Source organism: Struthio camelus, chromosome 1, assembly GCF_040807025.1.
Source record: "Struthio camelus isolate bStrCam1 chromosome 1, bStrCam1.hap1, whole genome shotgun sequence".
In the NCBI taxonomy this organism is placed as follows: domain Eukaryota; kingdom Metazoa; phylum Chordata; class Aves; order Struthioniformes; family Struthionidae; genus Struthio; species Struthio camelus.
In genome coordinates, this window is record NC_090942.1 from 190,838,344 (window position 1) to 190,865,241 (window position 26,898).

At 40.9% G+C, this 26,898-nt stretch overlaps 1 protein-coding gene across 1 annotated transcript; it reads right to left on the reverse strand.

The window, feature by feature from the left end:
* Positions 1 to 184: 184 nt before the first annotated feature.
* On the reverse strand, positions 185 to 26,882 carry NUFIP1 (nuclear FMR1 interacting protein 1). The gene is made up of 10 exons (XM_068929762.1): positions 26,598 to 26,882; positions 26,336 to 26,424; positions 25,446 to 25,550; positions 24,758 to 24,820; positions 24,374 to 24,450; positions 16,909 to 17,001; positions 12,741 to 13,009; positions 8,170 to 8,298; positions 6,518 to 6,750; positions 185 to 3,231 (listed from the first exon to the last, which is right to left on the reverse strand). Exons 1-10 carry the CDS (start codon positions 26,791 to 26,793, stop codon positions 2,893 to 2,895), a joined length of 1,593 nt encoding a protein of 530 aa, XP_068785863.1. The 5' UTR covers positions 26,794 to 26,882; the 3' UTR covers positions 185 to 2,892.
* Between the last annotated feature and the right edge of the window lie 16 nt (positions 26,883 to 26,898).

Below are 26,898 nucleotides of genomic sequence, written 5' to 3' on the forward strand. Positions count from 1 at the left end.
AAACTATGAAATCTGATTTTTTTCTTCAACTGTTCTGGCTCAGTAAGTGAGATGGATTTCAAACAGAATAAACAAAAAAAGCCCAAGAGTACTGAATTTATAAACTAGACACCCACAATTACATTTTCAGTAGGCTAAGCTATCAAAGAAGAAAGATAAAAATAAAATTTCAGAAGCGTGAAGGTTGCCACTGGAATATTTTTATCTAAAGTGAGTCACAAAGCCTGAGAAGTAGAGCATTTTTTCAACAGTCTTGCAAAAATTAAAAAAAAAAAAACAAACAAAACAAAACCAAACCCACCAAAACACACAATAAATCAAGATAACAGTTCCTGCAACATGTCAAATGCAATAGGCTCCTCCTTACACAGTTAGAGAGGCATAAATAGAAAGGAGGAGTAAACAAAACCCACCTCTCAATCTAGAATGTGAAAGTTCTGGGGACAGGAGAAGCCTGGAGGCATTTGACAGTATCAAAAAAAGGTTATTATGGCAGCTTTAATCCAGCCTTTGGCTAGGAATGCAAGTACTAAGAAAATACATTCTGGAATATCAGGAAGGAAGATGCAATGCCTGAGCATGGCCTAGAACAGGAAAAAAAAAGTAGGGGAGAGGAAGCGATAGAGAACTTTGATTTGTTGACCAAGACCGCAATTCATACTTTAATGTGACAGCACCATATGTCTCCGAGCATCTGCTATAAACGTCAGCAGAAATGGTTCACCCCGAAAATGCTAACCGCAGTTTTGCATGTATGCAGTACAACTCCTAACAAATCATTCAATTGTTGATTTATGCCATGCTGGCCTTGTACGGATCTCCCCCAAAAGAAACCTCTATCTTCAAATTCACATGGAAAAAGACTTTCAAAAGATTTCCTTCTGACAAAGTGGTTTTTTGTGTGTGAAAGTTTAATATTCTTAAATCCAGAGTGACAAGAATATAATGAATTCAGATTAAAGCTTTCCTAACAGAGGGCCAGGGCCTGCAGTAGAAAGGTCTGCCATCAACTCAGTAGGGACAGGGGCATGTTAAAGTGCAATTTCAGAGAAAAATCACATACGTTTCTGTTCACTGCACATGTGCAGCTGTTACCCTTGCGTTCAAGAGCTGTGGCAGCAATCGACTCAGAAACCGGGTTCTGCCCAAGTGCCAAGTTATCTATGATTAAGATTCTTTTGCTGTTATTTTCATTGCAATAAAACTGTAAAAAGCCATATACAAGTTAGTAAGAATGAGATGCCTTGTGGGACCATCATGGTAAGAATGAATCATCTGCCTTGGAAGTATAAAAAGTGTATGATTGCTGCTTCAATCTATTCTACACATGTATTCTTAAGACACACAACTTTTACAAGGGTGTTGATATTTATGTAATCCCATAAATTTAGACAGTGCATTACAAATACAAGATGCAGTTATAACTATAAATAGCAGAGGAGTGGGACAGAATTTCCAGCTATTCCTTGTTTTCTGCACTCCGCAAATGAGAGGTATCATCACATAAATGGCACAAGAACAAGAGGTTAGAAATTAGTTATTAGGCAACTAAAAAACCCACGTGACTCGTCATAGTTTAGGCTGTGACATGGATGCCTAGACTTTTACCAGAGAACAATACAAATAAAAATCAATCCCTGAGAAGGCAATTTAACTCCAACATTTAATCACGACTAAAAGACGAAGTGTGAGGAATTACTCTTCAGTGGAGGTTTTGGCTATAGGTTACTTTCATGACATGTTTTCAGTGTCAACGTGACAAACTCACACCTGCAGTTCACAAGAAGGATTCTGACAAACACATGCACAATGTAATCAAAAGATCTAACTTTTTTCTAAACCTTGGCTGATGCTTTTTTTTTTTAGTATTCAAAAACAGTTCATGTATGTGCAGCCACAAATAAGAATGAATGAATGCACAATTCCGGGAAGAAAAATCACTGTATGAGCATCATAAAAAGGTACCAAGAAAGACATTTTTCCAGAAGGTCAACTCAAATCCCCAATGCATATAAAAAAATGAAGGGATAAACAAGCAACTTGGCAAGTTTAGAAAATTTCAATAAATTAAATCTATTGTTCTCAACAGTGAGTTCGCTCCAAGAGTTAAACCTGTCAGGCAATGCCTATGAGAGCAGTTAAGGCTTATGGTTTAACCAGGGGTGTCTGAAGTAAAAAAAAAAAAAAAAAAAAAAAAAAAAAAAACACAGTTTAACATTGATATGTGGAGTTAGTAGCTGTTGACTCTACTCTTTCCCCTACCCCTTAAAAAAAACAAACAAACAAACAAAGAAAAAAACTTCTTCTGTCACTCTGCACCCTTACTGTCTTTCCATTTCTCTGCTTAATTAACAGATTAGCAGAGGTGCAGTACTTTTAGAGCCAGCTCAGTTATTTCTTCCTTTCTTTGTTTTATACTTCACAGCAATAATTCAGTGTCATTTTGTTTCAGCTATTACCATTTCAAAACTACATTTGGATACTTCCAGAAACTCAGATATTTCCAGACTCCCATCACTTCAGATGGGGGAAAACCAGTCTACCTGAATACCACTTTGCTCTGGCAAAGGATTTGAGTTCTGACGTGTTTCCTCTTAACAAGGTAAGAGGGTTCGAAGTTCTGAAGCTCAAAAGCAGCTATCAGTAACTTTTCTAGTGAAGACCACATTCTGTGCCACTGCCATTTTTCATTCATGGAGGAAAAGCAATTACTCAACACGGATGCTGTTTGCACAAGGAAAAGGTCACCTCAACGCAGGACAGATTAGAAAAGTAGTTTTAACAGTTCTCAATATATATTTTTTAATTATTATTTTGTTATACTAATGTCTTTCAAAAAAATGTCAGTCAGGTAGAAAAGCTGAGCCTTCTCTGTATTTTCCACAACATTTTCTACAGCGCTTCTTCACACTGAATTGCCGGTGTTTCCCATGTCTCCTCATCTGCCGAGTGAGCCATCTGTGATGTCTGATCTGTGGGTGCTTTCTCATTCTGGGCCGTTAATAATGCATCTTGTTCTCCTCCTGTTAACTGAAGGTCAGAGCTACAAGAGCAATTAGATTCATCAAGTTTGTCTGCCAAAAACTCTGCTGTAGTTTTGGAGGCCTGTCCAGCCTCTGTTTCAGCTGCTGGTTCCGTTTTTAAATGAAGTCCAAACACGTCATTTCGGACGATGTATCGAACACACTGCAAAATCACATTCCTTTCATGTCGGATGTCCTGGGCTAGTAACTGGAAGGAAAGAGGAGAAAGTGATGCCTATTTCCCTCTATTGATCCATAGTGGATGCAAGCCTAGCAAGATGAACTACTTTACTTGGCACTTTTAAAGATCTTTATGCATATATAGTTAGCACTCTCTCTAAAGGCCTGGAAACAGAGATCAGGAGACTGCCTTACCAGACAAAGTGCATGAAAGCCATGTATTTCCACATTCAGCGCTCTGTCACTGCTTTACAGTTCACTTTGGCAAAGTCAACACACACATTTCACAAGAGCACCACACAGCCCATTGGGCTAAGACTTGACAGCACAGCTAGGGGCATCTAAAGGCTCACTGTCCCTTCTCTTGAGACAGCTCTTGTGCTGATCAGACCCCTTGCTGTGTCAACTGAACTCACTAATGAGTGGAAAATGAACCTGACAGAAGGGATTAACGTTTTGAGGGGTTTGAAAGCTGAACTGAGTCAGCAAAAGGCTCGACATACCACAAAAGCAGCGGGATCAGGCATCCAGAAAGCATGAGGCAGGGAAAGACCTGCCTTCTGGGTAGTAGCGAGCTGCTAAAGCAGTGCACTGTGATGGTCAACCACCACCTTTATGACAGTGCTCTGCAGATGCAGCCTGCAGAGCCTCAGAAGGGCCGTGATTGAGGACAGTACTTGCACATGACTGTCCCACTGAATCAAGTGAAAACACTCGCATGCCCAACACGCGCATGTTTAAGGACCACTCTTTTAGCCCTATTAAGGCAGGTGGAACAAGTTGACAAATTTGACAGCTTCTTTTAAATTAAATTGCCACTCTCAGTTTGCACAGGTGGCTAAAGTCAGTGAATATAACTAAATACCAGGAATTTCCTCTCCAGTTATTTCCCAGTGTAGACTCAGATTACCATGTTTTCTTACCATAGATAATAATTAACACCTGAAATAAAGAATGCATTCTGGGCCATGAATAGGGCATCAGCATGGTAAGTCCATTAGCATCGTTTAGATTTTTCAGGTTACAGCAGCTGTAATTTAATATCCCATACATCTTTTATTAGAAAACATTTATGAGTAAAAGGCACTGTCATCAGACCTTGGTTTTAAATACCAATAACTGTTTTGGGATATAATCCACCAAAACAAGTCTAATAGCTTACTCAGAATGCTAGAGACCTCCCTCCTTTCCTTTAGCCTCACTAAAGTTCATTTTATTATTACAGGAAAAAAAAAAGAGAAAAAAAAAGCATACACAGCCAGAAGCCTGAAGGACATTTTGGCATTGAGAGTATCGGCAAAAGTAATATTCTGAACAAGCTACACGTTTAAAGCAAGTAGCTAAATCTATGACTAATACAGATCTGTTGCAGATAATCAAGCAAACATCTTGGCTAAATTTGGCCTGTAATGTCCCAGAGAAGCTTTTTTGCTGTTGTTTTAAGTTTCAACAAGGAGCCTAGCCAGCCGTTGAGAGGCATGCATATTTCTATTTAGACCAGGTACTAAGAGGTGTTACAGACAGCTGGCCTATAAAATGCAAACATTTCACCTTCAATATTTACCTGTACTAGCAGCTAAAACAGCTTTCAGAAATGCCCCTAGCAGAACTAACCGCTGCACATTAAGGTAGAGAAGAGGCAGTGCAATCATGTTCTCCTTGTAGGAGCTGGGGAAACTGCTGAATTCCCAAACGGTCTCACAAGGACACAGATGGGATGCATCATCACCCTACCTAGCAAAAAAAGTTTGTCATACAGCCATCTGCCATGGTTTATTTAGACTGGACAAGGAACACCTTTGTATTCTATGTTTTCATGCAGTGATTGATATCTGCAGAGCGATGCTACACAGGCCTCGTTATTCTGTCAGCACACAGCATAGCTAAACACACATTATTACGGGGATGGCTCTGATAAACATGTTTCAGTAATGTCCAAGATCATTGCCTAATGAGTGCCAACAAAGATCTCTGCAGCTATTCTCCTACCCCCCACCTTTCCTTTAAGGATCATTTCACTGATACGGTATCTTTTAAAGCAACCCCACTTCTTCACTTTTTGGAGAAGTTCTCAGCAGCGATTCACTGTAAAATTTCAAACTTGCTTCCTCAACGTTTTCATACGCTGTTTCTGACAGCGGAAGCCTACCTGTGAATCTCAGGCACTCCTTTGTGATTCACGGCCACAGTACATGTCCTTCAACAACAGTTTTGAACAACATTAGAAGGCAAAAAGAGCAAAAAAAAAGCAATTTTGAAAGTGGACTATACTGCCAAACTACAGTTCAGGCTTCCAACGTTCTGTTGGCATCTATACTGCTTCTCTCAGCGTGTGGGACTTTCTTCAGAGTCCTCACAGCTTTGATCACCAACAGCTTTGAAGAGCAAGAGATACAGATGACTGCATGCTTAGGGAGCTGCACAAAGGGCAAACACTTCCTTTTCAGTCACTAGCAACTTTAATTCTTGGCAGCGAAGATAATATGTGCTAAAAGGACTATCAAAGGATTTCTCCCACATCTGAGACATGGGATGTGACTCATCAAGACCATTCAGGTATCTCTTGCCTAAGTACCCTCTGCTGTTTCGGAGCACGTGTCGGCGACGCCCTGCTTCCTCCTGCACCCTTCCCGCAGTAACAGTTTTCCTTTGACTGAAGAGCATGATGCTGGCTAGTTACAGAAGCAGGAGGGTAGCCTACCTCACCTGACCTCCTAGCTCATGCTGCTCTCACGTATTAAATGCAATAAAACCTTAATCCAAGTTTTGTCTATACCAAAGAAAGCCATCAAGCTCCCAAATAGGATGCTTCAGACTTAACTCAGAACAGAATCACAACACCCTGGACTCAATCATCCCCATAAACCTCTCGTTATCCTTCCAAGACATCAGTACTGTCACTTCCTCGGGCTGCTCTAAACATGCCCACAGAGAAGAGACCCATGCATCTGCAGTTGCAGCTCAACGGTGCTTGACAGTTTAAGACCTCTTTGGCCGCATCTGAAACAAAACTGTGTGCTCCTCAATTAGGAGAAAGCAGCTGAAAAGTAAAGCTGAGGGCAAAGGGAGGAAGATCAGAATAACACACACATACACGCTACAGGATAACATCACAGGAAGGGAAGAGGAAAGAGTAAAGGTCTTCATCCTTTGAGCAGCTCCCTTTAGACACATAATCAAGTCATCACCTTCGCTCAAAGTCAGTCGTTACCTGAATGCACGTCAAGGTATTTCTATTTGTCTTTTTGAACAACTACACTTTTGCTGAGCAGACTTTTGTACAGCAGGCATTATTTTAGCACTAAGGCCATTACCATTTCCAGCAGAGTCGGACGACGCTTCGGTAGGAGAGGTAATGTTTTCTTCCCCCGTTTATCAGGGCCTCTTGGGGGACCTGCATTTGAATTCGAGCTTCTTAACGTTGTATTTGTAGATTCTGCACGTTCTTGATTCAGATCTGCATTCTGAGGAACACTTGTAGGTTGAGAGGTATTTCTGAGCATTGCCTCGTTTTCTTCAGGTTTTGCTACAATCTTGACAGGGACTTCTTAAAGAAAAAACATATTTTTAGCTCTCAAACGTAAAGGCCTCTTTAACATGCTTATATCCCCATGCACTGACAGTTTATTAGTATTATTCTTACTTGCATGCCCTGATGTAAACACGGGCAAGGTTTTTTGGAGAAAGGGAGGAGTTTGGAGTTTTTGGTTTTAAATACAAAGAATATTCTCGGAATATTCACAGAAAGGAAAGCGAGGTGCTTAAAGTCAGGTATACTGGGGAGGGTGACGGACAACATCAAGAGCTGAAGAGATTTAAGCCTCTGCTTGTTATCACCTCAAAACCGCATTCCTTCCTGTTCAAAGTATCTTGCTGCAAATTTGACAGATGAGGTAAAAAAAAAAAAAAAAAAATCCTGTTGTTAGGGCTTGGGATGCCTAAGTTCAATTCCCTTCCCTGCCAGATGCTCTTTAACTTTTAAGCCATCTAGTGAGGTAAGGCACAGTGATTATCTATAAAGTAAGGTGCAGGAGAGTACTCTACCTTACGCTGATACTGCGAGGACCCCCTAAAGCAAAATTTGAGGCAAGCACAGATACTACAGAAATGGGATGCAGAAAAGAAACTCTCCTCTCTTGTGCTCAGAGAAGCGCAACATCCAAGCGCTAGAGTTTAAGTTTTACTCCAACATCCAGCAGCCTTCTACGGAAAAAGCCCTTAGGGACATGGAAATTAGTTCACAGGGTGAGCATAACAGCACTTTCCTGGCACTCCTCAAATATGATTTGAAGGGAGACTGAAGACAGGCTGCTTTTTTTCCAACTGCCTGATTCCAAAAGGCTTGGGAAGTTCAGTGATACACACCCTAAGCAAATAAGTTTTATCTCCACCCTTTAACCCAGGTCACAGTGGTGGGAAAAGGCAAACAACAAAGGGGGGAAAAAAACACCCAGTGTTTCAGGAAACTCTGTTCTGGACTTTCTAAAGTATGCTATCGGGCTAGAAAAAGACCAGGAATTAGATGCGGCACAGTCCAAGTGGACAAGGCCATTCCAGTGCAGTGCACTGACCGACCACACCAACGCCATATTTCAAAGGTGCTTCTTCAAGGTCAGGAGTCATCACTGTACTGGCAAAAAATAATCGCTCATGCAGTAACCCAGTTTAGTCCTCAAAACTGGGAGTTAAAATGGGGAAACAGACCAGGAGCAAAATAATGACGTATCCTTCTACTCATCCCAGTCTCTCTGTGTATGACTTATTCCAGTACTAGCATGCATTGTCACTGCAAGCAAACTGGAGAGTATTTCTGAGACACAGCCACTGAACTGGCGCTACGTTAACATCTTTGCTAAATGTAAGCCTCAGCTCATTTTATCTGTGCTTGCCGTTCACAACACTGGGGTGAAGGAAGAGAGAAGGGGAGAAGAAAAAGCCAGAGGAATTTCACCAAGCTTCTTTGCACCTTCCGGCTCACTCTCTGACGCGCTGCCGTAGTTGGCCGACAACGAACTCAGGGCCGAGGTGACCTGCTTGGGAACAACAGTTGTTCCCAGTTTCCCGTCTTCAGCAGCTGCTTCATCCTTGTCAGATTCTGCACGGAAAGAAAAGGCGAGAGGGACTTTTCCAACTGCTCCTGTGCGTTAACAGCCAGCTTTGCTATAAAATCTTCATCTGAGCAGCATGCAAGACTGGTGTTAGGCACCATCGCTCAGTGTCGTGGACTGGTGACACACCTGCCTACCCTCCAAACACATTCAGTGGCAAAGGTGTTTAAGCACAGGCTTACAGTCCTGCAGGCGAGGCTGCAGGAGCAAAAAAGGTTCAACTTCTCTGAACAAAAAGCTTGGGCTTTTTGGTTCTCTCTTCGGATAGCGAATTTAATTATAGGTTTTATTATCAGCTGCGGGTAAAGAGAGAGCGAGGATTTCATAATACGTCTTGAAGCCTTGCTGGATTTGGTCCAGTGGGGGCGGCTTCAAAAGCCAATAATGTAAAAAGGAGAATTTCCTCATTTAAACTGAGAATTTTTAAAGGTAAAGAAAATTTTGGATGGTAAAAACCCTTCTAAAGGGCACTCAGCCTACAAGTTAGGCAATCGGTTTTCAGATAGTTAAATACCTAAATCCCTACAGAGCATTATAGATATGCATGAGTTAATGAGATCTTACAGTCTAAAATTGCCCTTGAGAAAGAATACCAGCAAGACAAGATAGGCGGCAAATGGAACAAAAATGCCTAATTTGAGGATACCAGGAAAACAGAAAAGACCTACCAGAAAAAGCTCCCTTAAAATTAACTTAAGAAATTATGATGATTTCAATCTGACGGAAAGGACCTAGATGCCTGATGATCTTGCAAAGACTTAGATAATTTCCTCCGTTAACTCTAGCGGTGTCTACCAAAAAGCATTTCCTAATAAGCCCATATATGCATTTCATATATTTATATTATGTTGTTATATTTTATATCTATATTATATGTAAAAATAAAATATTAAAACAATCTCTACTAGAAACATTCTCAGAAAGGAGCCTATAGAAACTTCTAGGGAAAAGATTGGTTGCAATGTTATTTTCACAGAAAGAATCACATCCTCTGCCATCCCCCATGGGCCTAAGCTTGAATATTACAGCAGGAAAGCTGTCTAATACTTCTTAAGAAGATGATATTACAGAAGTAAACATAAGCGCTTTATTTTTAAAATTACAAATATACCTCTATTTTTCTCTAATATATCATTAGCAATAGGCAATTTGACTTATAGGAACTCTCGTTACTTGGTAAAGTAAATCTGATTTAAATTCACATGTATTCATAGGCACTCTGTCTCTGCTTGCTCTGTCCTCTCTGCAAGAGAGCTGATTCTCACTGGTTTGGTAATCATATCAATATGCAATTACAGGGGAAGTTCATGCTAAGTGTGGTGCATTTTTCTAAGGGAGAATATAACGTATCAGCAAATACTTAAGCAATTACAAAGCACAGGAATTTATTCCCAAGTATTTTTATTAATAGCTGCTTTTTACTTCTATCATATTCAAAATGGTAAAGTGCCACAATGGGTTTGGGTGCCTTTCACTTTTATCTTCTTTAAACTTTTCTTAAATGCTGTTAGCCATAACACTAGAAATCAGCTTATGGCATGCAAAAACAGCTAAAAAAAAATTTACTTTAAATCTGCTAAAAATATTAAAAAAACACATTTATTTGGATATGTTTTTCTTTTGATAGTAAAACCTGTTGTAGGAAGCATTACGCATTACTGAATAAAATTGACTGTTTCTGTTCAATAGATCCCTCAATTTTAGACCTGACATCTGTCATCCTCTTATGCTGTTTGCGTTCACAAATTTAAAAAAAAGGGGGGTTTCCGTCTCCCACTCAATTTCTTAGCTTCCTTCTAGGCTAGGAGGAACTAGCCATCGAACTGAACTTAGATGAATGCATTAGGCAAAGAACACATTCCCTCTGCAGAAAGGGCTGCTGCTCCTCTTAAGAGGGTTTAAGTACGGCAACAAAATGTGTCCAGATAGCAAAAATCATAATTTTTTAAAAAGCTTTTTATGCTACTTAGTGGTAGCACATTCATTTTTCTTTATGTCACAGTTATATTCCTCAGTGTTTATTAAAGTCAGAGTTGTATTTTTTTTTAATGTGCAGTATGCAAGTACCACATTCTTCCTCTACTTATTATAACTGAACTTACTTTATAAAAACAGTTGCACTTTGGTATAATTAGATCATTGAATAAAATGGAGACACTATGGAAAAATATAGTTATTTTTAAGCATCCTTAGTATTCCAATATACAGAGATTAGCGGAATAAACAAATGGCACAGGGATGCCGAGCTCTTGTTCCCGCTAATTGAAGATTACGTTTCAAGAGGAAAAACTCAACATCAGACGTCTTTCCAAGGGATGCGTTCTAGCCTTGCTGCTAAAAATAGGTAGTCAAGTCAGCTTACGCGCCATATTCTAAGAGTCCTACATCACTACTGGCTATATTATAAATAGTTATATCAGTAGAGTTTATACTGCTGCCAGCACGTGGTAACAAAACATGCTCATCAAAAGAATTAAAGAAGCAATACTTTAAAGAGTCACATGTGGAGAGCAAGATCAAAATAGATAATAGAGCAAAAACACGTATTAAAAGAGAAAAGTGCTGACATTTTAAATAATTAACTTACACAAGTAAATCAGTTTTGTTTTCACATTCTCAGTACTGTTTTTTTTTTCAAATACAGAAAGGGATATTTAATAGTCTTCAAAAATAATTTTATTCTGGAAATACTTCATTCCTCTTTTGGCTTTAGCAAAGATTTTCTTATTTTACAAGTGAGGTTAGTAACCTAAGTTGGTGCTAGCTCTTTAGGCTATTGTGCAATATTTATGGCAGAACATGTAATGCTGCAGACAAGGTTTTTGGCAGCGCTTCCAAAACCCTGACTCGCAGGCAAAAGTTTCAGTATCTAAATTTAAAACAACTCAGACACTATTTCTTTTTGTCCTCTCTCGTTACACTCCGCTTGCCAGGCTCCTCAAACGGAGGAACGCGGGTGAGCCAGCCTCCCCCGTTACCGCAGTCGCATCCCCTCCACTCTCCAGCAAAGCTGTAAGTGTGCGTCTTCCTACAGCAGCTAGCTCAGTCCGAAGATGAGCACCACCAGTGTAAGTAAGCATTTCTACAGCGCGTCTCAAATACAAAATTCCATTGTCCAACACCAGTCCCTGCTCCCTTGCCTAAAAGGGCTGCAGTATCACTTCCCTATGGTTCAACTCACTTCCCCTTTGCTGCCCCTCCCAATTAAGCATGTTGAATGAAGAAAAGCTTTCCTAAACTCTGGAGATGACAGGTAGAATAAGATTGTTTTAACTATTACACTATTTAATAGTTACAACTATTTACTACTACTAAATATTAAATAGTTAAAACTACGTTTTACCTATTAAAGCTATTAGCTTTACCTTAATAGTGATAGACTTGAGCTGTGCTCTGCTAAAAGCCCAAAAATCTTCTTCAATTTGTTAGCTAAGTATTGACTTAATTTTGTAATGCCCTTTACATATATGTAGATAAGAGAAATATCCAACATGGATATTTTTCAAATCCAAGACACTCCGACATCCTGTATCCCAACCTCCTCTCCTCTTTAGATTAAAGATTTCTCGATTATATAGCATAAAAGTCAGTGTTTCCCAGTTTTTACAAGACAATCAAACACATAAGGGAGTCTACTAGATTCTTCCCAATGTTTACAAGTGGATCAACTTGGCTTGCAAGAAAACTTACGTGCCTAATTGTTGACAGTGTCCAAAATGTTCTTGTGCCAGCCCTTCTAAAATAAAATTTTCCTCCCTCTTCAATGACTATATTTTAGCTTCTTTTCAAGCCACGTCAGCCAAGCCTACCGGTTTTAGGTCCTCCTACCAGCATACACACATCAGTAGGATGCACACAAACAGGAGAAAGCCCTCTGACTCAGAGAGGAAACAGTATCTCAGCAGCCTTTGAAACAGGCCAAGCCTACCACGGCAGGAGCTCCTTAAACTGCAAGAGTTGCCCCTCTCCTTTTCTCTTTAGGCAGAGCACTGAGCCAGTCTTCACAATGATCACACTGACTTTTCTGCAAGTCCAGGTCCTGAATCAGGACACATCTGCACAGCAATTTCCATTTAAAAGGAAGTTCTACAAGCGAGTTGTAGACACAGGGACGTTCGACTTAATTCAAAGTAACAGGTTTACAACCCTGCTGACCCTGGAACTATTCTAGCCACAGTACGGCAATCCTGGTGACAAAAAGACGACAGCAGGCTCACAAGTATTCTTCTCCAAGCACACTGTTAACACTTTCATCAATTTTCTACTACCAGAATTCTCCATTATAAGCATGTCCAATTAGCCCTCTTTCAACCAAGGACAGCGTTTACATGTTTTCATAAGTACTGAGCTCTCCCCAGAAGTTGCTAGCAGACAGCTTGTTCCACTAGAACTACTTAAAATAAAACTTCTCAAAGTGCCTTTATCTTACCAACATCACTGTTTGCCAGCAGACTGAGAGGGTCCATGTCCTTCATGCACGTCTGAGACCCTGAAGTGAGCTGTTTTTCATCTTCCTTTTCACACAGGTGGTTTTCTGATCCATTGGCTACATTTTGAGTTTTTTGTGATGGCACGTTATCACCTCCACCATTTTTCTTAAACTTCTTCCAGAACTGGCGTTTCTGCTTTTTCTTATGTCTTCCCTGCTGTCCAGACCTCTCCTCATCTTCTGGAGCTTTCCACATCCCCTTCATTTTGCTGGAGAAGAGAAATGCAAAATTTATAGAAATGACAACCTACAATCAAATGAAATAACCCAAAAGCTGAGGCCCACACTTAAGGTACAGCAGTGTAACGTGCTGCCAGAACAGCTCAGCTCAGCGAGGACTCCAGCTCAGCTAACACGTTGTACCAGACCACACATGCAGTCATACAACATCTCACCGGTGGGGTAGCGAGACACGGCTGAAACCTCAGAGAGGCATTTGAATTTCACAAGTTTTATCACAGAACATGAGCATAAGGGCTAAGCAATTTCCTTTATCATCTACAGTGTGAGGACCTAGCATTTCCATTTTACATTATAAAGCCAATATTCCCCTCACTTAAGCAATCAAAACAGAGAGAGCAAGTGTGGAGTTAGAGGGAAGCATCTGCTATTAGTATACTTCCACTGCTGAAATCTTTTTTCTAGTTACAGCTCAGTGAAAGATCTTGTTGCATTAAATCCATCTGGCTGTCTGACACAGTCAATTGCAATGATTACCTATCCTTGACTCTAGCTAACAAATGCCTTTTCATCTTTTCCACTTTTTCATCTTTTCCATCCTTTTCACAGTGAAAAGGAGAAGGAAGAAGAAAAGAAAAAAAACACTTCTATCAAAAAAATTGTTTTTTCAGTGCAAAAAAAAAAAAGGATCCCCACAACTCCTAAATCACAGAAAAAGCACATGGCGACAAGAATAGGGTGTATTGGATTAGTCATCAGAAAGGCAAATATAAAAGTGACAGCTTCAGCTTCCTGAAGATCTCTCTTTTCAGGCAACAGAAACTTCATCCAGCAAAACAGGCTGCAAACGATCATCAGCACATTTCAACCAGAAAAGACACGCAAGAGCTCAGTCTTGAATGAGCCCCATGGTTCATTTTGCTCAGTACTTTCTTCCCAGCAGTCTCACCTACAGCAGGGTAGAGGTCCTGTAATCCCTAGTCAAGTGTATAATACCATACTCGGGCAAGAGCTTCTCCCCAAAACTTCTCCCTGCTTCCAGAGTCACACAGTTGCAAGCACAGACCCAAAGCGGTACTTCTAACCTGGTACCTTACAGCAGCCGGGAGCATACTTGAGGAAACAAGAGCACAAAAAAAGGGCAGTCACATTTCCAGTTTGTATTTCCAGTTTTCAGCAGCCACTGGGAGAATCTCTAGTCAGATATGGTCCAAGACACTGATCCCTTTTGCATCCCATGCTAAAGGACGCTGCGTAAACTTAGGGTATCCCTGAAGTCTTGCTGCAAGGTGTTGAAGTTATGCGTGAAGGACCTCCTTTTGTTTGTTTTCATTCTTATGCTTGAAACGGTCATTTGACAACCTCAACTTTATTCAGTTGCAAGAATGATAATTATATTCACGTCTTCCCCCGTTTAACTTTCTAGATCTCTATTGTAGAATCTTTCCATGCTACCCCTTTGCTCGTACATAAGTCTTCCCATTACTAAAGTTCCTCTCTTCCCTAACTTTCGCGCTCTATTAAATCCTTCGAGAAGAACCACATACAACATTCAAAATGGCTTTATACTCGAATACGGTGACAAAACATATTCTGTTTCATTCTTCAGTCCTTTCACGATAAGTTTTCAATACTGATTACTCAGCTCTCACAGAACCATCTACCATAGTTATCTTGTGGTACAAGAAACAAGTCACCACCTTCCTGTGCACAAGTCTCATCCACAAACCCAGGCTAGTATTTTCCTGCATAATTCATCTCTGTCCAAGGCAGAGAACATTATTGTGAATGTGTACAGTATCTTGCACAAGAGGGCTCCAAATTCAGAATGGTGTTGCACAGCCTACCAAATACCGAGTAAGTACAGGCTCAGTAGAGATGCTGTCCTCGACTAAGGGATAAAAACCAACATTCCGATTTCCCTGTGACCACTGAGCACCCAAAAAGAAAATCCAAGGTCACGAAGACATCGCAACAAATGCCAGCCTGGAATCTGTCTTCTGTCTTCCTCTACTGAAAGATGTACTATTCTTCACTTCCTGCTCAAAGGGAGCAAAGAGCTATGTGCTATTAATCAGCTGCTGCAAGACACCACACAGACTGCCAAAGTGGTCCTCTCTATCTCTAATCTCACATGCAGGGATGCCGAGAATTAATAGTTGTAAAGCACTTCAGAGAACCACAAATGGAAAGCACCGTAGAAGTGCTAAGTATCTAATCCGTTCTAAATCTTACTGAGCTATTTGCTTTAGTAGTACAGCTTGCAGAGAACAAGCTGTATGCTATTTTTGCCTCATGCATCAGTAATTTTGCCAGATAAGCACCAATTCCAGAAATTTTATTGCTGATATACAAAGCACCAATGACAGCTTTTTGGACAGTATATCAAATCTGTAGCACTGGTAGTTCAGGAAGGGGCTGGGGGGAGGGTAAAGGAGAGAGAGACTTCTGAACTCAATCAGAGTTAGAGGTCTCCAAGTGAAAGCAAACAACCAGTAGCTTTGAGGTGGTTTTTCCAAACAATTTTCCAGCTGTAAAGTTACCGACACACGTAATAGATAAGTCAGCAATTCCTGACTGACGTGACATCTGACTCAATTCACTAGCAGAACCACAGGAGTTGCCAAAAACCTGTAGACTTCAAAGAGTTTGTTACCATAACAAGCAAAACTCATCTTTGTTTATGAGAATCTCCAGATACAATTCCATATGTTCAGGGCTTTAAGTTTCAATGCCTTGGTTTGGTTCCTTGTGTCTGAAGTTCTTCCGCAACTTTATATCCTTTGGACAGTGAAAATTTTACTTCAGACTTTTATAAGCCCTTCCTGGAAGCCTTTAAAAGTCAACCAGTTGGAGGGGGTGGGTAGAGGGCTTCACTTCTGAAACACACTCTGCGCCAACGCAGTTTACACCATTACCATTTAACAACCGCTAGTCTGGCACGAACCCTATCCTGCACTGTGCAACTTGCTTATCTTCAAGGATTTACCATGATGTAAGGCTTCTCCTCCTCCCACTCTTTCTTTCTTTTTTTTTTTTTCCTTAAAATGTAGACAAAGTCCAACTTCCCTTCCACACAACAGTAAATGGGATTTAACAAAAGCTTCTGCCATATCAAGTTCAGTCTACTCTTGCCTTCCAGTTCAGCTTTTCTACGTAAAGAGATGATATTCTCAGGGCATGAATCATTATACCAGCATAAAAAACAAAACAAAACAACAAATAAAAAACTAGTCTTCCTACAAACGCTAAGGTAAAGCCAATGAAGGAACAGTGGAGGGTAGAGAAAAGAGCAGAGATTACGCTGGAAAAGTGATTCACGGTATAGGGGAGAGAACAGATAAAATCCAAGAGGGGTAAGAATTAAGCCCAGAACAAACGTAGCAGATAGATAAAGATGATGGTGGGTAGAAGAAAGAAGTAACAGTCAGCTACGAAAACCAAAAATAAAGTTAAATCTTCCTTTCTCAGCCGATTATTGCTTTGATTTATCATCTGAAGGAGGGAGTAAGACGTTAAATCCAGTCATAAAGTCTCTCTTGGCCATTTTCAGGCATTAGAGGATTAGACCATGTAGATTCATTATGCTGTGTGAATTTTATTTCCATTATTTCTCACTCAGCCCAAGGTTATGGTGTTCTAATGAATGGCCATTACATTGTGGTTTTTTTAAACACGCCAGAGTACAGAATTCAGCAAGAACATCAAGTCTCTAATAGAATTATTGTTTAATTTGACTAAAACGTACTATGAAGCACTGCAAACAAAGGAGCATTATATCTGCAATTTGTCAATGACCTGTCCTCTGTTAAAGGACAGCTAGATAGTGCATACAGTGAAAGCAGTAAGTGCTCCGAGACCACAGTGAAGGAGCGTACTTCTGAACTAATTAGGAGCAAAGTGAAAAAGTTTGCCTCAAAATGCTTACCCGAACTGTGGGGTAGTCAGCACTTCTCCCCTTTCTTCCTTCTCCATCTGCACCACCTTCTTCTTTTCAATGTTGGCCAAAGTAGGAAAGTTTCTAGAAGAAAACAAAAAAAAAAATGCACTTGCTCTTAGGAAGCTTACTGTACATCTTAGGTAATTCACCCTCTATCAAACTAACATCCTAAACAAACACAAATTTGACATATTTTTAAAGAGTTTCCTGGAAGTGTAACAGACTGTGTCCTTCTTAAAAAAGGCATTGGTGAGGAAGAGAAACCAGAACACATTTATGTTTATATACTTGGATGTTAAAAAAAACAAAACAAACGAACAAAAAAAAACCAACAACAAGATGCACACCAAAAGAGGATTTTTTACATCTACCTAACAATCCAACAAGTTTTAGGCAAAAAGTTTAGTCACGCCTGCGGACTCTGTCACCCCTATGCACAATAAATAGCACACGATTTTGTCTTGAAGCACCACACAGATAAAATTGCATCTGGAACATAGGAAGGGTCTTAAAAGGTATCACACGCCTTAAGCAAGCCAGTCACGTTTTTGCAATACCAAAATAAAAAAGTTTGGAAGAACAGCTTCTGGATCTACGGGATTCCTTTACTGTGACAGCAACAGAAAAGCACACAAATTTCCTCTTGAGCAGTATTCGGTGTCGTGCTTGCACACTGATCTCTATTTCATCAATATTACTGCACTTTTAATTCCAGCTTCAAGAAAAATTGCTAAGTCATGCAGATCGAAACAAATCTACTGTTATAATCGTCTCACAAACCATCCCCCTCTTTCATGGCCCACGTCCCTCCTCCCTAACCGTTCTTCCCTGCAGATGAAGGCCACGCTGGCTCCAGCATGCAAGGCCTGCTGTAAATTACTGCCAAAGCCCTGAAATGGCTACACTGGTTTTGCCCTGCAAACTTTAATTTGCTGAATCCCAGCGCTTTGAGATAAAGGTAGTAAATGGGAAACACATACACACACTCAGAAACATCTCTGGACAGTCACAGGGGGTATAAATGTAAGTCTAGTAAGACGAATAACAAGAAATGTAACACACCTAGTCACTACCTGTAGTTGTCAGAAAGGACATCCACTTATCTTTAAATATTTAATCTTATCACACGCACCCTCCCCATTTTACAAGACTGCTAAACTTCAGATTGATACACGACAGCTTCAACCACGTACCAAGAGAAAAAGATGAGAAGTATTTTCTAAAAGACACACCTAAATACATTACAGAACTTGTCTTCTTTAAGAGGATTTAAACATGAGCTGTCAAAATCTATTTTAATTGGATTTCTCCCAGAACTCCAGACATATAGCCCTCCAGTGAGCATAAGGATGTGATGTTTTATTTCAGCACTTCCCCATTAGCTACATTTCTCCATCCATGTTATAACACTTCCAGCTAACAGCAAGCATGGAGTGAATTATGTAATCTCAAGAGCTTCACATTCACAAAGACCCCTGTGCTTGGCAGCTCTCCAGAGTTTTAGGATAAAGTGTTTTCTTTCACATAAGTAACATCCACAGGAGGAGATCGAGCCATAAACAAATAGTTATGGTCAAAACAACCCCAAGCTTGTCTTAACCACTTCCCCCCTCCCCCCCCCCCTTTTAGAAGGCATAAAGGAAGACCCTTAATGCTGGAGCAAACGAGTCTTCAAAGTGCTCCTGGAATTATGCTGATTAAGGACATATTCAGACATGTTCTCACAACATGATCTGAGAAATGACTGCCTCCCACTTTCATTCCTGTGAGTTACCACTCCCTGCACTGAGCCACAGCAATGAACTCCATGAATAGTTTGAGCTCGATTCAGTGCCAAGACCGGCAGATATCTCTTAAACCACTCATTCAGTTGACAAAGGCAATAACTAACAGCTGTAGGGAGCTCGTGTCTTAAGCTTGAGTATGCCTGCAAAAGTACATCTGACAGCACCTGTGATGACTGCATTTATCTTCTCCAACTCTCCTTAACACAGATGTTAAACAGTATTTTACTCACTATTTCTACCTCCTGCAGAGAAGGCATCTATTTGAAAGCACCAAGCATTTCACTTCATTCACAATTAACAAACAAGTGGCTGCTGGTTTATTTTTCAATTTGAGGATTTTCTAGGCAGCGAGATCTAGACTTTCAAGTCTTCAGGTGGCCAGTCTCCATACAAGGTAGGCCAGGTCTCACCTCTCCAGGCGCTCTGCTGTGTGATGAGGCTGGGATAGGTACACTAGCAGATATCAGGACGACCAGGCCAAGTCAACCCCTGCAGCCTCCACTGGCAGCAAGCTGGGGAAGTATGGACCAAGGTTGCCCACCCACCTCAGTTTCCCAGCATCAGGGCAATCGCATCTCTCATCACACACCATAGTCCCAGCATGAAAAGGGCACAGACCTATCTGCCCACTGCATTTGGTTTAAGAAACACAGGTTGGTCATCTCTAGCCTAGGTTGGCAAGTTCAGGAGACTATGGGGGGAATTGGATCGGCTTTCTGCATCATGTTCTACACTAGTAAGCTCCACTGCTTGAACTCTTCCGCAAGCGATCATCTGTACAAAAAGTCTCATTGCGGATCAGTGCTTAACTGGTGACAGTCACTGAATTCAGGGTGGTTCCTTCCAAGGCAGGCAACAAGCTGAGCTTACACTCTACTTCTGTATAGATGCACAAACCGTGTGGTAACAAAATCTGCTGACAAAACTTATTGCATCAGCTACAGCTACCCACGGAGGCAGCAAAACTGGACTCATCCCAAAGTGGACGCATATGCCTACAGCGCAAACATTATGGTCTTGATCTACAACTTTATGGCAGAGACCCATACTTTGTAAACTTTAGTAATTTGAGAACAGCCACAAAGTATTCAAGAGAGGCCAAAAGGAGGGAAGTTTTTTTGCTACAAAGAATTCTTATTCAGGAAGACCAAACACAGGGAGATTGCTCCAGAACACAAGCACAACAATCCAGAAGGAAGAGCCTGTACTGAATCTCTCCACATAAAGAATCATGCACTAAAATTGATGACTTGACTTGGTTTTGCATCCTTCTCCCTCTCCCCTTCCCCCCAATAAAATAAGGTTCTTCAGATGTTATATAGAGACACAAGTGAAATAGCAGAAGAAAAACTCCAGCATCTACATCCTGTAAATAACCAGCCAGAGCTTGAAGATGGGCAACCTCAGTCACCGCAGAGGCTTTACAAATTTAAGTGAGTTCTCACGGAACAGGGAGTTAAACAAGGACACGATGGACAAGGACAGTAGATTTCATGGAGGAGCCAGTACTGCCCAAGAAGAAGGCAGCCCCATTTTATAATCATTGCAGTTTCCAACTGAAGAAACCACTATAATCCAAGTTGGAAGATTTTCAGTATAAATTGTCAGGATAACATCAGAAAACTGTGGATTTCAGGCTTAGACAAGTATATTACATGCGCCAGACAGACACATGCAGATAAAATAACATGCAGGTAAAACATACTCAGAAATCCCAGAGACAGAAAATAGCAACATTGAGCAAAACCACTAACTTGCATGCCTTAGTGAAAAGACAGTTTTTCAATAAATGAGCATACCAGCCAAAGCCATACATGTTTTACAGTCCAGCAGTACCCTGCTTTGCCCACATAAACACCGGAGCAAACTAGCTCTAACCAAGCAGGGGGGGGGGGGGGGGGGGGGGGGAGGGAACCAAACCAAACCACACACACAGTTTCACCAACATCTAACAGAAAAGAGCATGTTTCTGCAGCAGTTTACACAACGAACTTCTGGGTCCAGAGCAATACAAGTTTACCAGCTTCAAAGGAATAGCAGTGTAATCAAATTGCCTCTTGAGCTAGCCTTGACTGCATATGCACAACCAATAGCCAAGTAGACAAGGAAGGCCCACAGGGTACACGGATGACCCACAGAGCTGATAAAATACTGTTGGGAGACTCCCAGGCATTTTATTGCTAATGCATACCAGCACTTCATAGTAAACCCAGCTATTTTATCTATGTCTACCTTGATCTACCAAGGCAATCAATCCACTTTGTTTTGTCTGTTTTGTCTTCTCTGCTTTTATCAGGTTAAGACATTTTCCTTTATCACGTCGTTTACTATTACTAATGCATCTTCAGGAAGGAAACCAAGCTACTCTAGGGTTATTGCTATTCAACTTGAGAACCACAAATTAATAAAAAGTGGTTTTGTCAACAGTATTGGCCTCTGCTCATTAAGTACGTATTCGGCACATGAAATACTCCAAAAGGAATGCAGCAGACGGTCCCCAGCTGGACCAGAAAAGAACAGATCAAAAAAGGGGAGAGGGGGAGGGGGAACAAGCATCACACAAGATCAAAAAAATCCTGTTATACCAAGAGCTAGGCAAAACTAAGTTTGAGGATTTCGTTTAACATGAGAGCAGCCTTGCTGCATTCTTTCTAACAAGTTTTGCTCAAGAACAGTTGGCACACATGGCTACCAGGATCCAGATTTCATTTGGTAAGAACAGAAGACAGCAATAACACACTCTGATACACTGAGGAAATGCATCAGTATATCCCCTGTAACTCGAACCTCCCTTTGAGTTTGCGTATAAAAAAAAGCTAAAAATACATAAAATGAGAAAGCAATTTTAATCACTAAAGTTGATGTCAGTCTTCACAACCATCTGCCTGCAAAACAGGCGGAAGCCCTGAGATTTTGTGGAACGTCACTTCCATCACTCTCTGCTTAACTCTAGATCGCCTGGCTTTGCATGCTTAATAGGCCATAAACCATTAAAAAAGTCTTTTAGGCAAATAGAGACATGAAGGCTGCAGCAATGAACAGGACATTGCACGGAGTCTGAATAACAGCAAAACAGTGCTGCCATACTTTAAGCAAAGATACTCACCTACTGCCCGTTCTCCCCTTTCCCTTCCTTTTCCCTCTAAATAAATAACGCTGCACTTAAAAATCTATTACAAAGAACCTGTGTTTAAGCAGGATACACAACGGAGCAAAACAGCAGCTAATTAAAAAAAATCTCAACCCTATAAGTAATTATTTGTACTGGCTGAAGGAACTAGCAAGGCAGAAACGTTAAGTGTGCAGCACAGAATTAAACACATTAAATCACTGCAACCTGATTAGAACTATATCAGTGATGACCTAAAAAGATTCCTTCTTAGGTCTGACTGGACATTCTAGAAAGAAAAAAGCTTCTCCTGTTACTATAAAGACCACACTGCCTAATGTTGTTCAGACTCCCTCTGGTGTTCTTTCTTCCTTCACAATGCAATGTTTACTGTGAGTCAACAGCAGACCTTCAGCACTAAACAGTTTCTTTGCTGGAGACCCAATTTTTGCTTCACAACAGCTTCAGAGTTTTGTTGTTGTTGTTTTGCCTTTTTTTGTTTTAAATAAAAACAAAAAAGGAGGAAGTTAGTACAGGTCCTTCACTGAACAGAGAGTAACAAGAGCCACCCAGGTAGTCATTCTCCCTCTATTCATTACAGCTAAATAAGATGCCCACACAGCAACAGAAATACCAAAATAAGCCAAAGCACTGCTCCATCTAGCGAGCTTGGCCTAGAAGGTCTTAATCTCCTTTTCTTTGTGCTGGTAGTTATTACAAAACTTTATTTGCAGTTATTTCACCATGTCGCAGGAACCAAAGGTTTTCAGCAACGTTGCACCCCAGGCAATGTAGATTCATCTACAAAAGCAGTATCTAGCAAAAGATTTTCCAAAAACCTCAAGCCAAGAAAAAGACCCAGCAGAGAGCATCATACTTACAATTAACTGTAGACACGTTGGACTTTGACTCCGAGCACAAGCTCCCTCCCTCCCCCCACCAAAAAGTACCTAAAATACGACTGTACGTTCATTTCATGTTTCCCTAATGCTCTAACATACAGTATAGCATATATTTACAAACACAGCCCTAAGCATCGATTCAACACTTAAACCCTAGCACCACCCACTAGACAGGAACAATGCCACAAACATCCCAAAACAGAAATCTCCCTATACAAAAATGAAAGTGAATGGTAAAGACATGACATGCAAATACTTTTTTTGTCTTCACAAAACAGAAATTTAAGAATTTTTTTTTTTTTTTTTTTTTACTAATACTCTGACCTCTTTGCATTGTAAGTAATAAAGCCTTTGTAAAAAACATTGTTGAAAAAAGACAATAATATCTATGGTGAAAGCAAGTAAAAACAAATCCTGATTTTAAACATTTTTAAGAGGAACCTAAAGATGACCTTAAGTTACAAAAAAAGAAACAGCAGGTACAACAGTGAAGTGGACTGCCCTGATATGCTGACATTGTGAAAAATTTCCCTTTGCACAAAAAATGCCACCTCGAAAAGAAAGTTTATTTACAGGGATTTGCTCCTTCCCATTACAAGGGGAGAAATTTTGCCTCTGAATACAGCAGAAAATGACTGGCAGTAACAAGAAATCATCTCCTGCCATGCGTTCCACTTCCCGCACACCCCTTTTACAAAGCTAGTACACAATAAGGTATCAAGGGAAGTCAAGATCAAAACAAGAATGCACTAGGCATTGCTTTCTGACATGAATGCAACTACGTTCATCAGTAATACTTCACTGAAGACAACCGGTTTTACATTCAATAAAAAAAGATGACTAGCATACTGTCAAAGTATCAAAGCGTAAAGTGATCTTGAAATTATGCAGAGTGAAAAAAGACATAAGTTTAAAGGACCTCTGCTCATGGAACACAAGCCTTGGATTGACCACTCACAAGACTCCAGTCCAAGTCAGGAGCAAAAGTGAGGAAAATCTACAGCATCTTTCATCCACTGAGAAAAAAAAAAAAGAGCAGATTTTAACCCTGTTTATCTCTGGAAAAGTCAGTGGGATTAGCACTACTGAAGTGCACTGTGAATATTTAAATATTCCAGTACTGGTAAAGCATATTGAAGGTAAACATCACCTCAGTATGACAGAATGAGAAGTACCACTTACATATGAAGTTTACCTTGCGCCCCAGATACAGTATGAGTTAGATTATTTGAGAAATAGTCACCCACAGATTCTGTTCTTGTCCAGAAGGGTGCCAAGTAATGCAGAAAGTTCTTAAAAACTAAGAGATCTCCCTGTAGCCTCTTCTAGGACAACTTCAAGGCTCTACTAGGACTGTAGGAATTTGCACTAAGTGGGAAGTGCCACAATTAGAGTCAGTACAATGTTTTCAGATCTTAGCTTTTTTACTTCTGACCTAAAGTGTCTCAGTGAACAGGCTAAAAGGAATGACAAGATCATTTGACCTGGGGTACCCAAATCAAACATTTCACCTCCTGCTATAAACATCCAATTAACCTCTACGTACCTAGCACACTCAGCACCTAAGCACGTGCTGCTGATGCCATTCAAGTGCCACCTAATTAGCACACAGGGAAAACAGTAAAACAAATTCACAGGCCGCAAGTCTTTCTTACTTTTTTCTTTCTTCTCTCCATCTAGCAATCTCTTCTGGAGTATCTAACTTTATTTTTTTAGCACCAGGACCATGCACCTAAGGAAAAAGCATTTCATACGTTAAGAAAAAAAAAAATACACACAGACTAGTACATGAACATTACACGGTTTGCATCCCCAATAGTGCCAAGATCGCACAAAGCAATGAGCAAGTGAATCCATTCAAACAATATAGTAGTCAATGTATTGTCATTTACATTACTTTCTTGCACAAATTTTCAGCTCTTAGCGTGAGGTGGTACTTCAAAAAAAAAAAAAATGAAGAAAAGTTTCAAAAGTATAAGAAAAGAAACTAATCTAAAGATTGCAGAGAGTCATGTTCTGGGCTCAGTTGGGATACCTACATTCTTCCAGTGTATCTGAACCAACTTCTCATGTGCATTGAAATTGCAACCTTCTTCTGTGCACTGTAAGACAAAGGTAAGGGGGTGAAGTTAACTTTTTTTTTTTTTTAAACTAAGTCATACAAACAAGTTCTAATAAACATTCAAGTACCTTTCAAACAAAGTTAATGAGTGACAGACTATTATAGTTAGTTGCACAGAGCTTTTAAGTTACACAGTTACAAAACAAACACTATTGTTAAAAAAAAAAGTAAAAAGGAATAACACACTTTTAAATTCATACTTTAAATTAATGTGAACTTAACCTGAAACAAAAGTCTGAAAGGGTCTGCAGCTTCAAATTCTGTTAGTTGTTTGCAATGAAGGAGTGGGTTTTTAAATTATTTTTTCCACATAAAATTCCTTCACGTAAAAACATGACCACGTCTTACTGATGTCAATGAATTAATTCACAGCACTCCTACAACTTAGCAACGCTTTGCGAAGAGACATTAAAACGACTTCAACTGTAAATCCAAAAATATTACTGAAAGCTTCCCTACACACAATATTCAGAAAATATGTTAACATTTTTTGTAGCTCATGAATCTCTTCGATAGGTTCTCATTCGACGAGTGACTAAAGCTAAATATATATCAGGTATGAAATTAAAAATCAGAACATAAATAAAAAACACAAACTAATTAACCTGTGTATGTTGTGAAACATGTTCATCGTATTTCTCCTGGTTTTTATAGCCACGGTCACAGGTATCACAATAATGAGAGAAAACCGGTTCTTTTTTCTTTTTGTTCTGCTAAAGAAAAAAAAAACCATTCATACTTTCAAGATAGCAGTTATAAAATTACAAGGTACCCCTATTCCTAACTGTGAAATACTTCCAAGACTATTTTGTCGATAACCTCCTAAATCAAAATATGTTTCAAAAATTTTAAAGATAAGCTAAAACGTCATGAAATTAAAGTACAAATCATTCAGCTTCCAAATAAACGATACGTAATTTTTTCTGCCACCGTCTTTCTAGCAATTACTGCTACCGGACATTCAACCCGTTCAATGTCTAAGACATTCAACCCGTTTCGTCCCTGTGGACGTAGGTGTCATAGTTACGCTGGCACAGCTACCTGAGTGTTTCTCTGTGAAGCAGATGAAGGAATCGATTTACCTTAAACACATACCAGGCAGGCAGAGACTTATCAACAGCTAGGAGGACTGCTAGGGCCACATCCCCGAGTCTCTTCCCCATAAAATCAGTCATGTCACACATGTCACACACGTGCTGAGAGGGCAGCAGAGATCCCTCCCTCTCCCACTATACACAGGCAGATGATCTGGCTGGCAGCCCTTGGAAACATAATGAAGCTATCCAGACACTTCGGCATCACCATGATAAAAGTGTTTATGAAATCAAGCTGTTTCAAAGTCCAGCTTAAACATATCATTCCCTCGGCGGGGTCGGGGTTTAGAGACTGATCATTACGTATTTTCGCTCTTGCAAGAGTAGGAGTGGCAGGCAAGAGCATGCTGATCCCCAGCACAGCTCGGATACAAGCCCCATGCGACAGACGCAGTCCGTACCTTCTGCTTGTGATTTCCACCCGGAGAGCGTTTATAAAACCCCGGCGCTTGCTCGCCTTGCCATTCCTGGGGGAAACTGCCATTGCCGCCTTCAGCACAGCGTGTCCCCAAAAGACAAGAAGACAAGTCACGCACGCAGCCGGCGAAACGCCACTCCGCTTCCCGCCGGGCCAGCGCCCCCAGCCGGGCCCTCCCGCACCAGGGGCGCGGGCAGCCGCGGGGAGGGGAGGCCGCGACCCGCCCCCGCCCGAGCCCCCCTTACCGGCGTGCGGGCCCGGCGGCCGCTCCCCGTACGCCGGCGGGTACCAGGCGCCAGGCGGCGCGTAGCTCTCCGGCGGCGCCCAGAAGCCGGGCTCCCAGGCGGGCGGCGGGCAGAAGAGGGGCGGGCGGAGCCCCGGCGGCGGCAGGTACCAGGGGAAGGGGTTCATGTCGGGCCCGAAGTCGCCGCCCGGGTGCATCTGCCGCGCTGCCTCCGGCCGCCGCCGCCGCCGCCAGCACGTGGGGACAACACCGGCGGCCACCACGAAACGCGTCACTTCCGGGGCTGGCGGGCGGCACGGCGT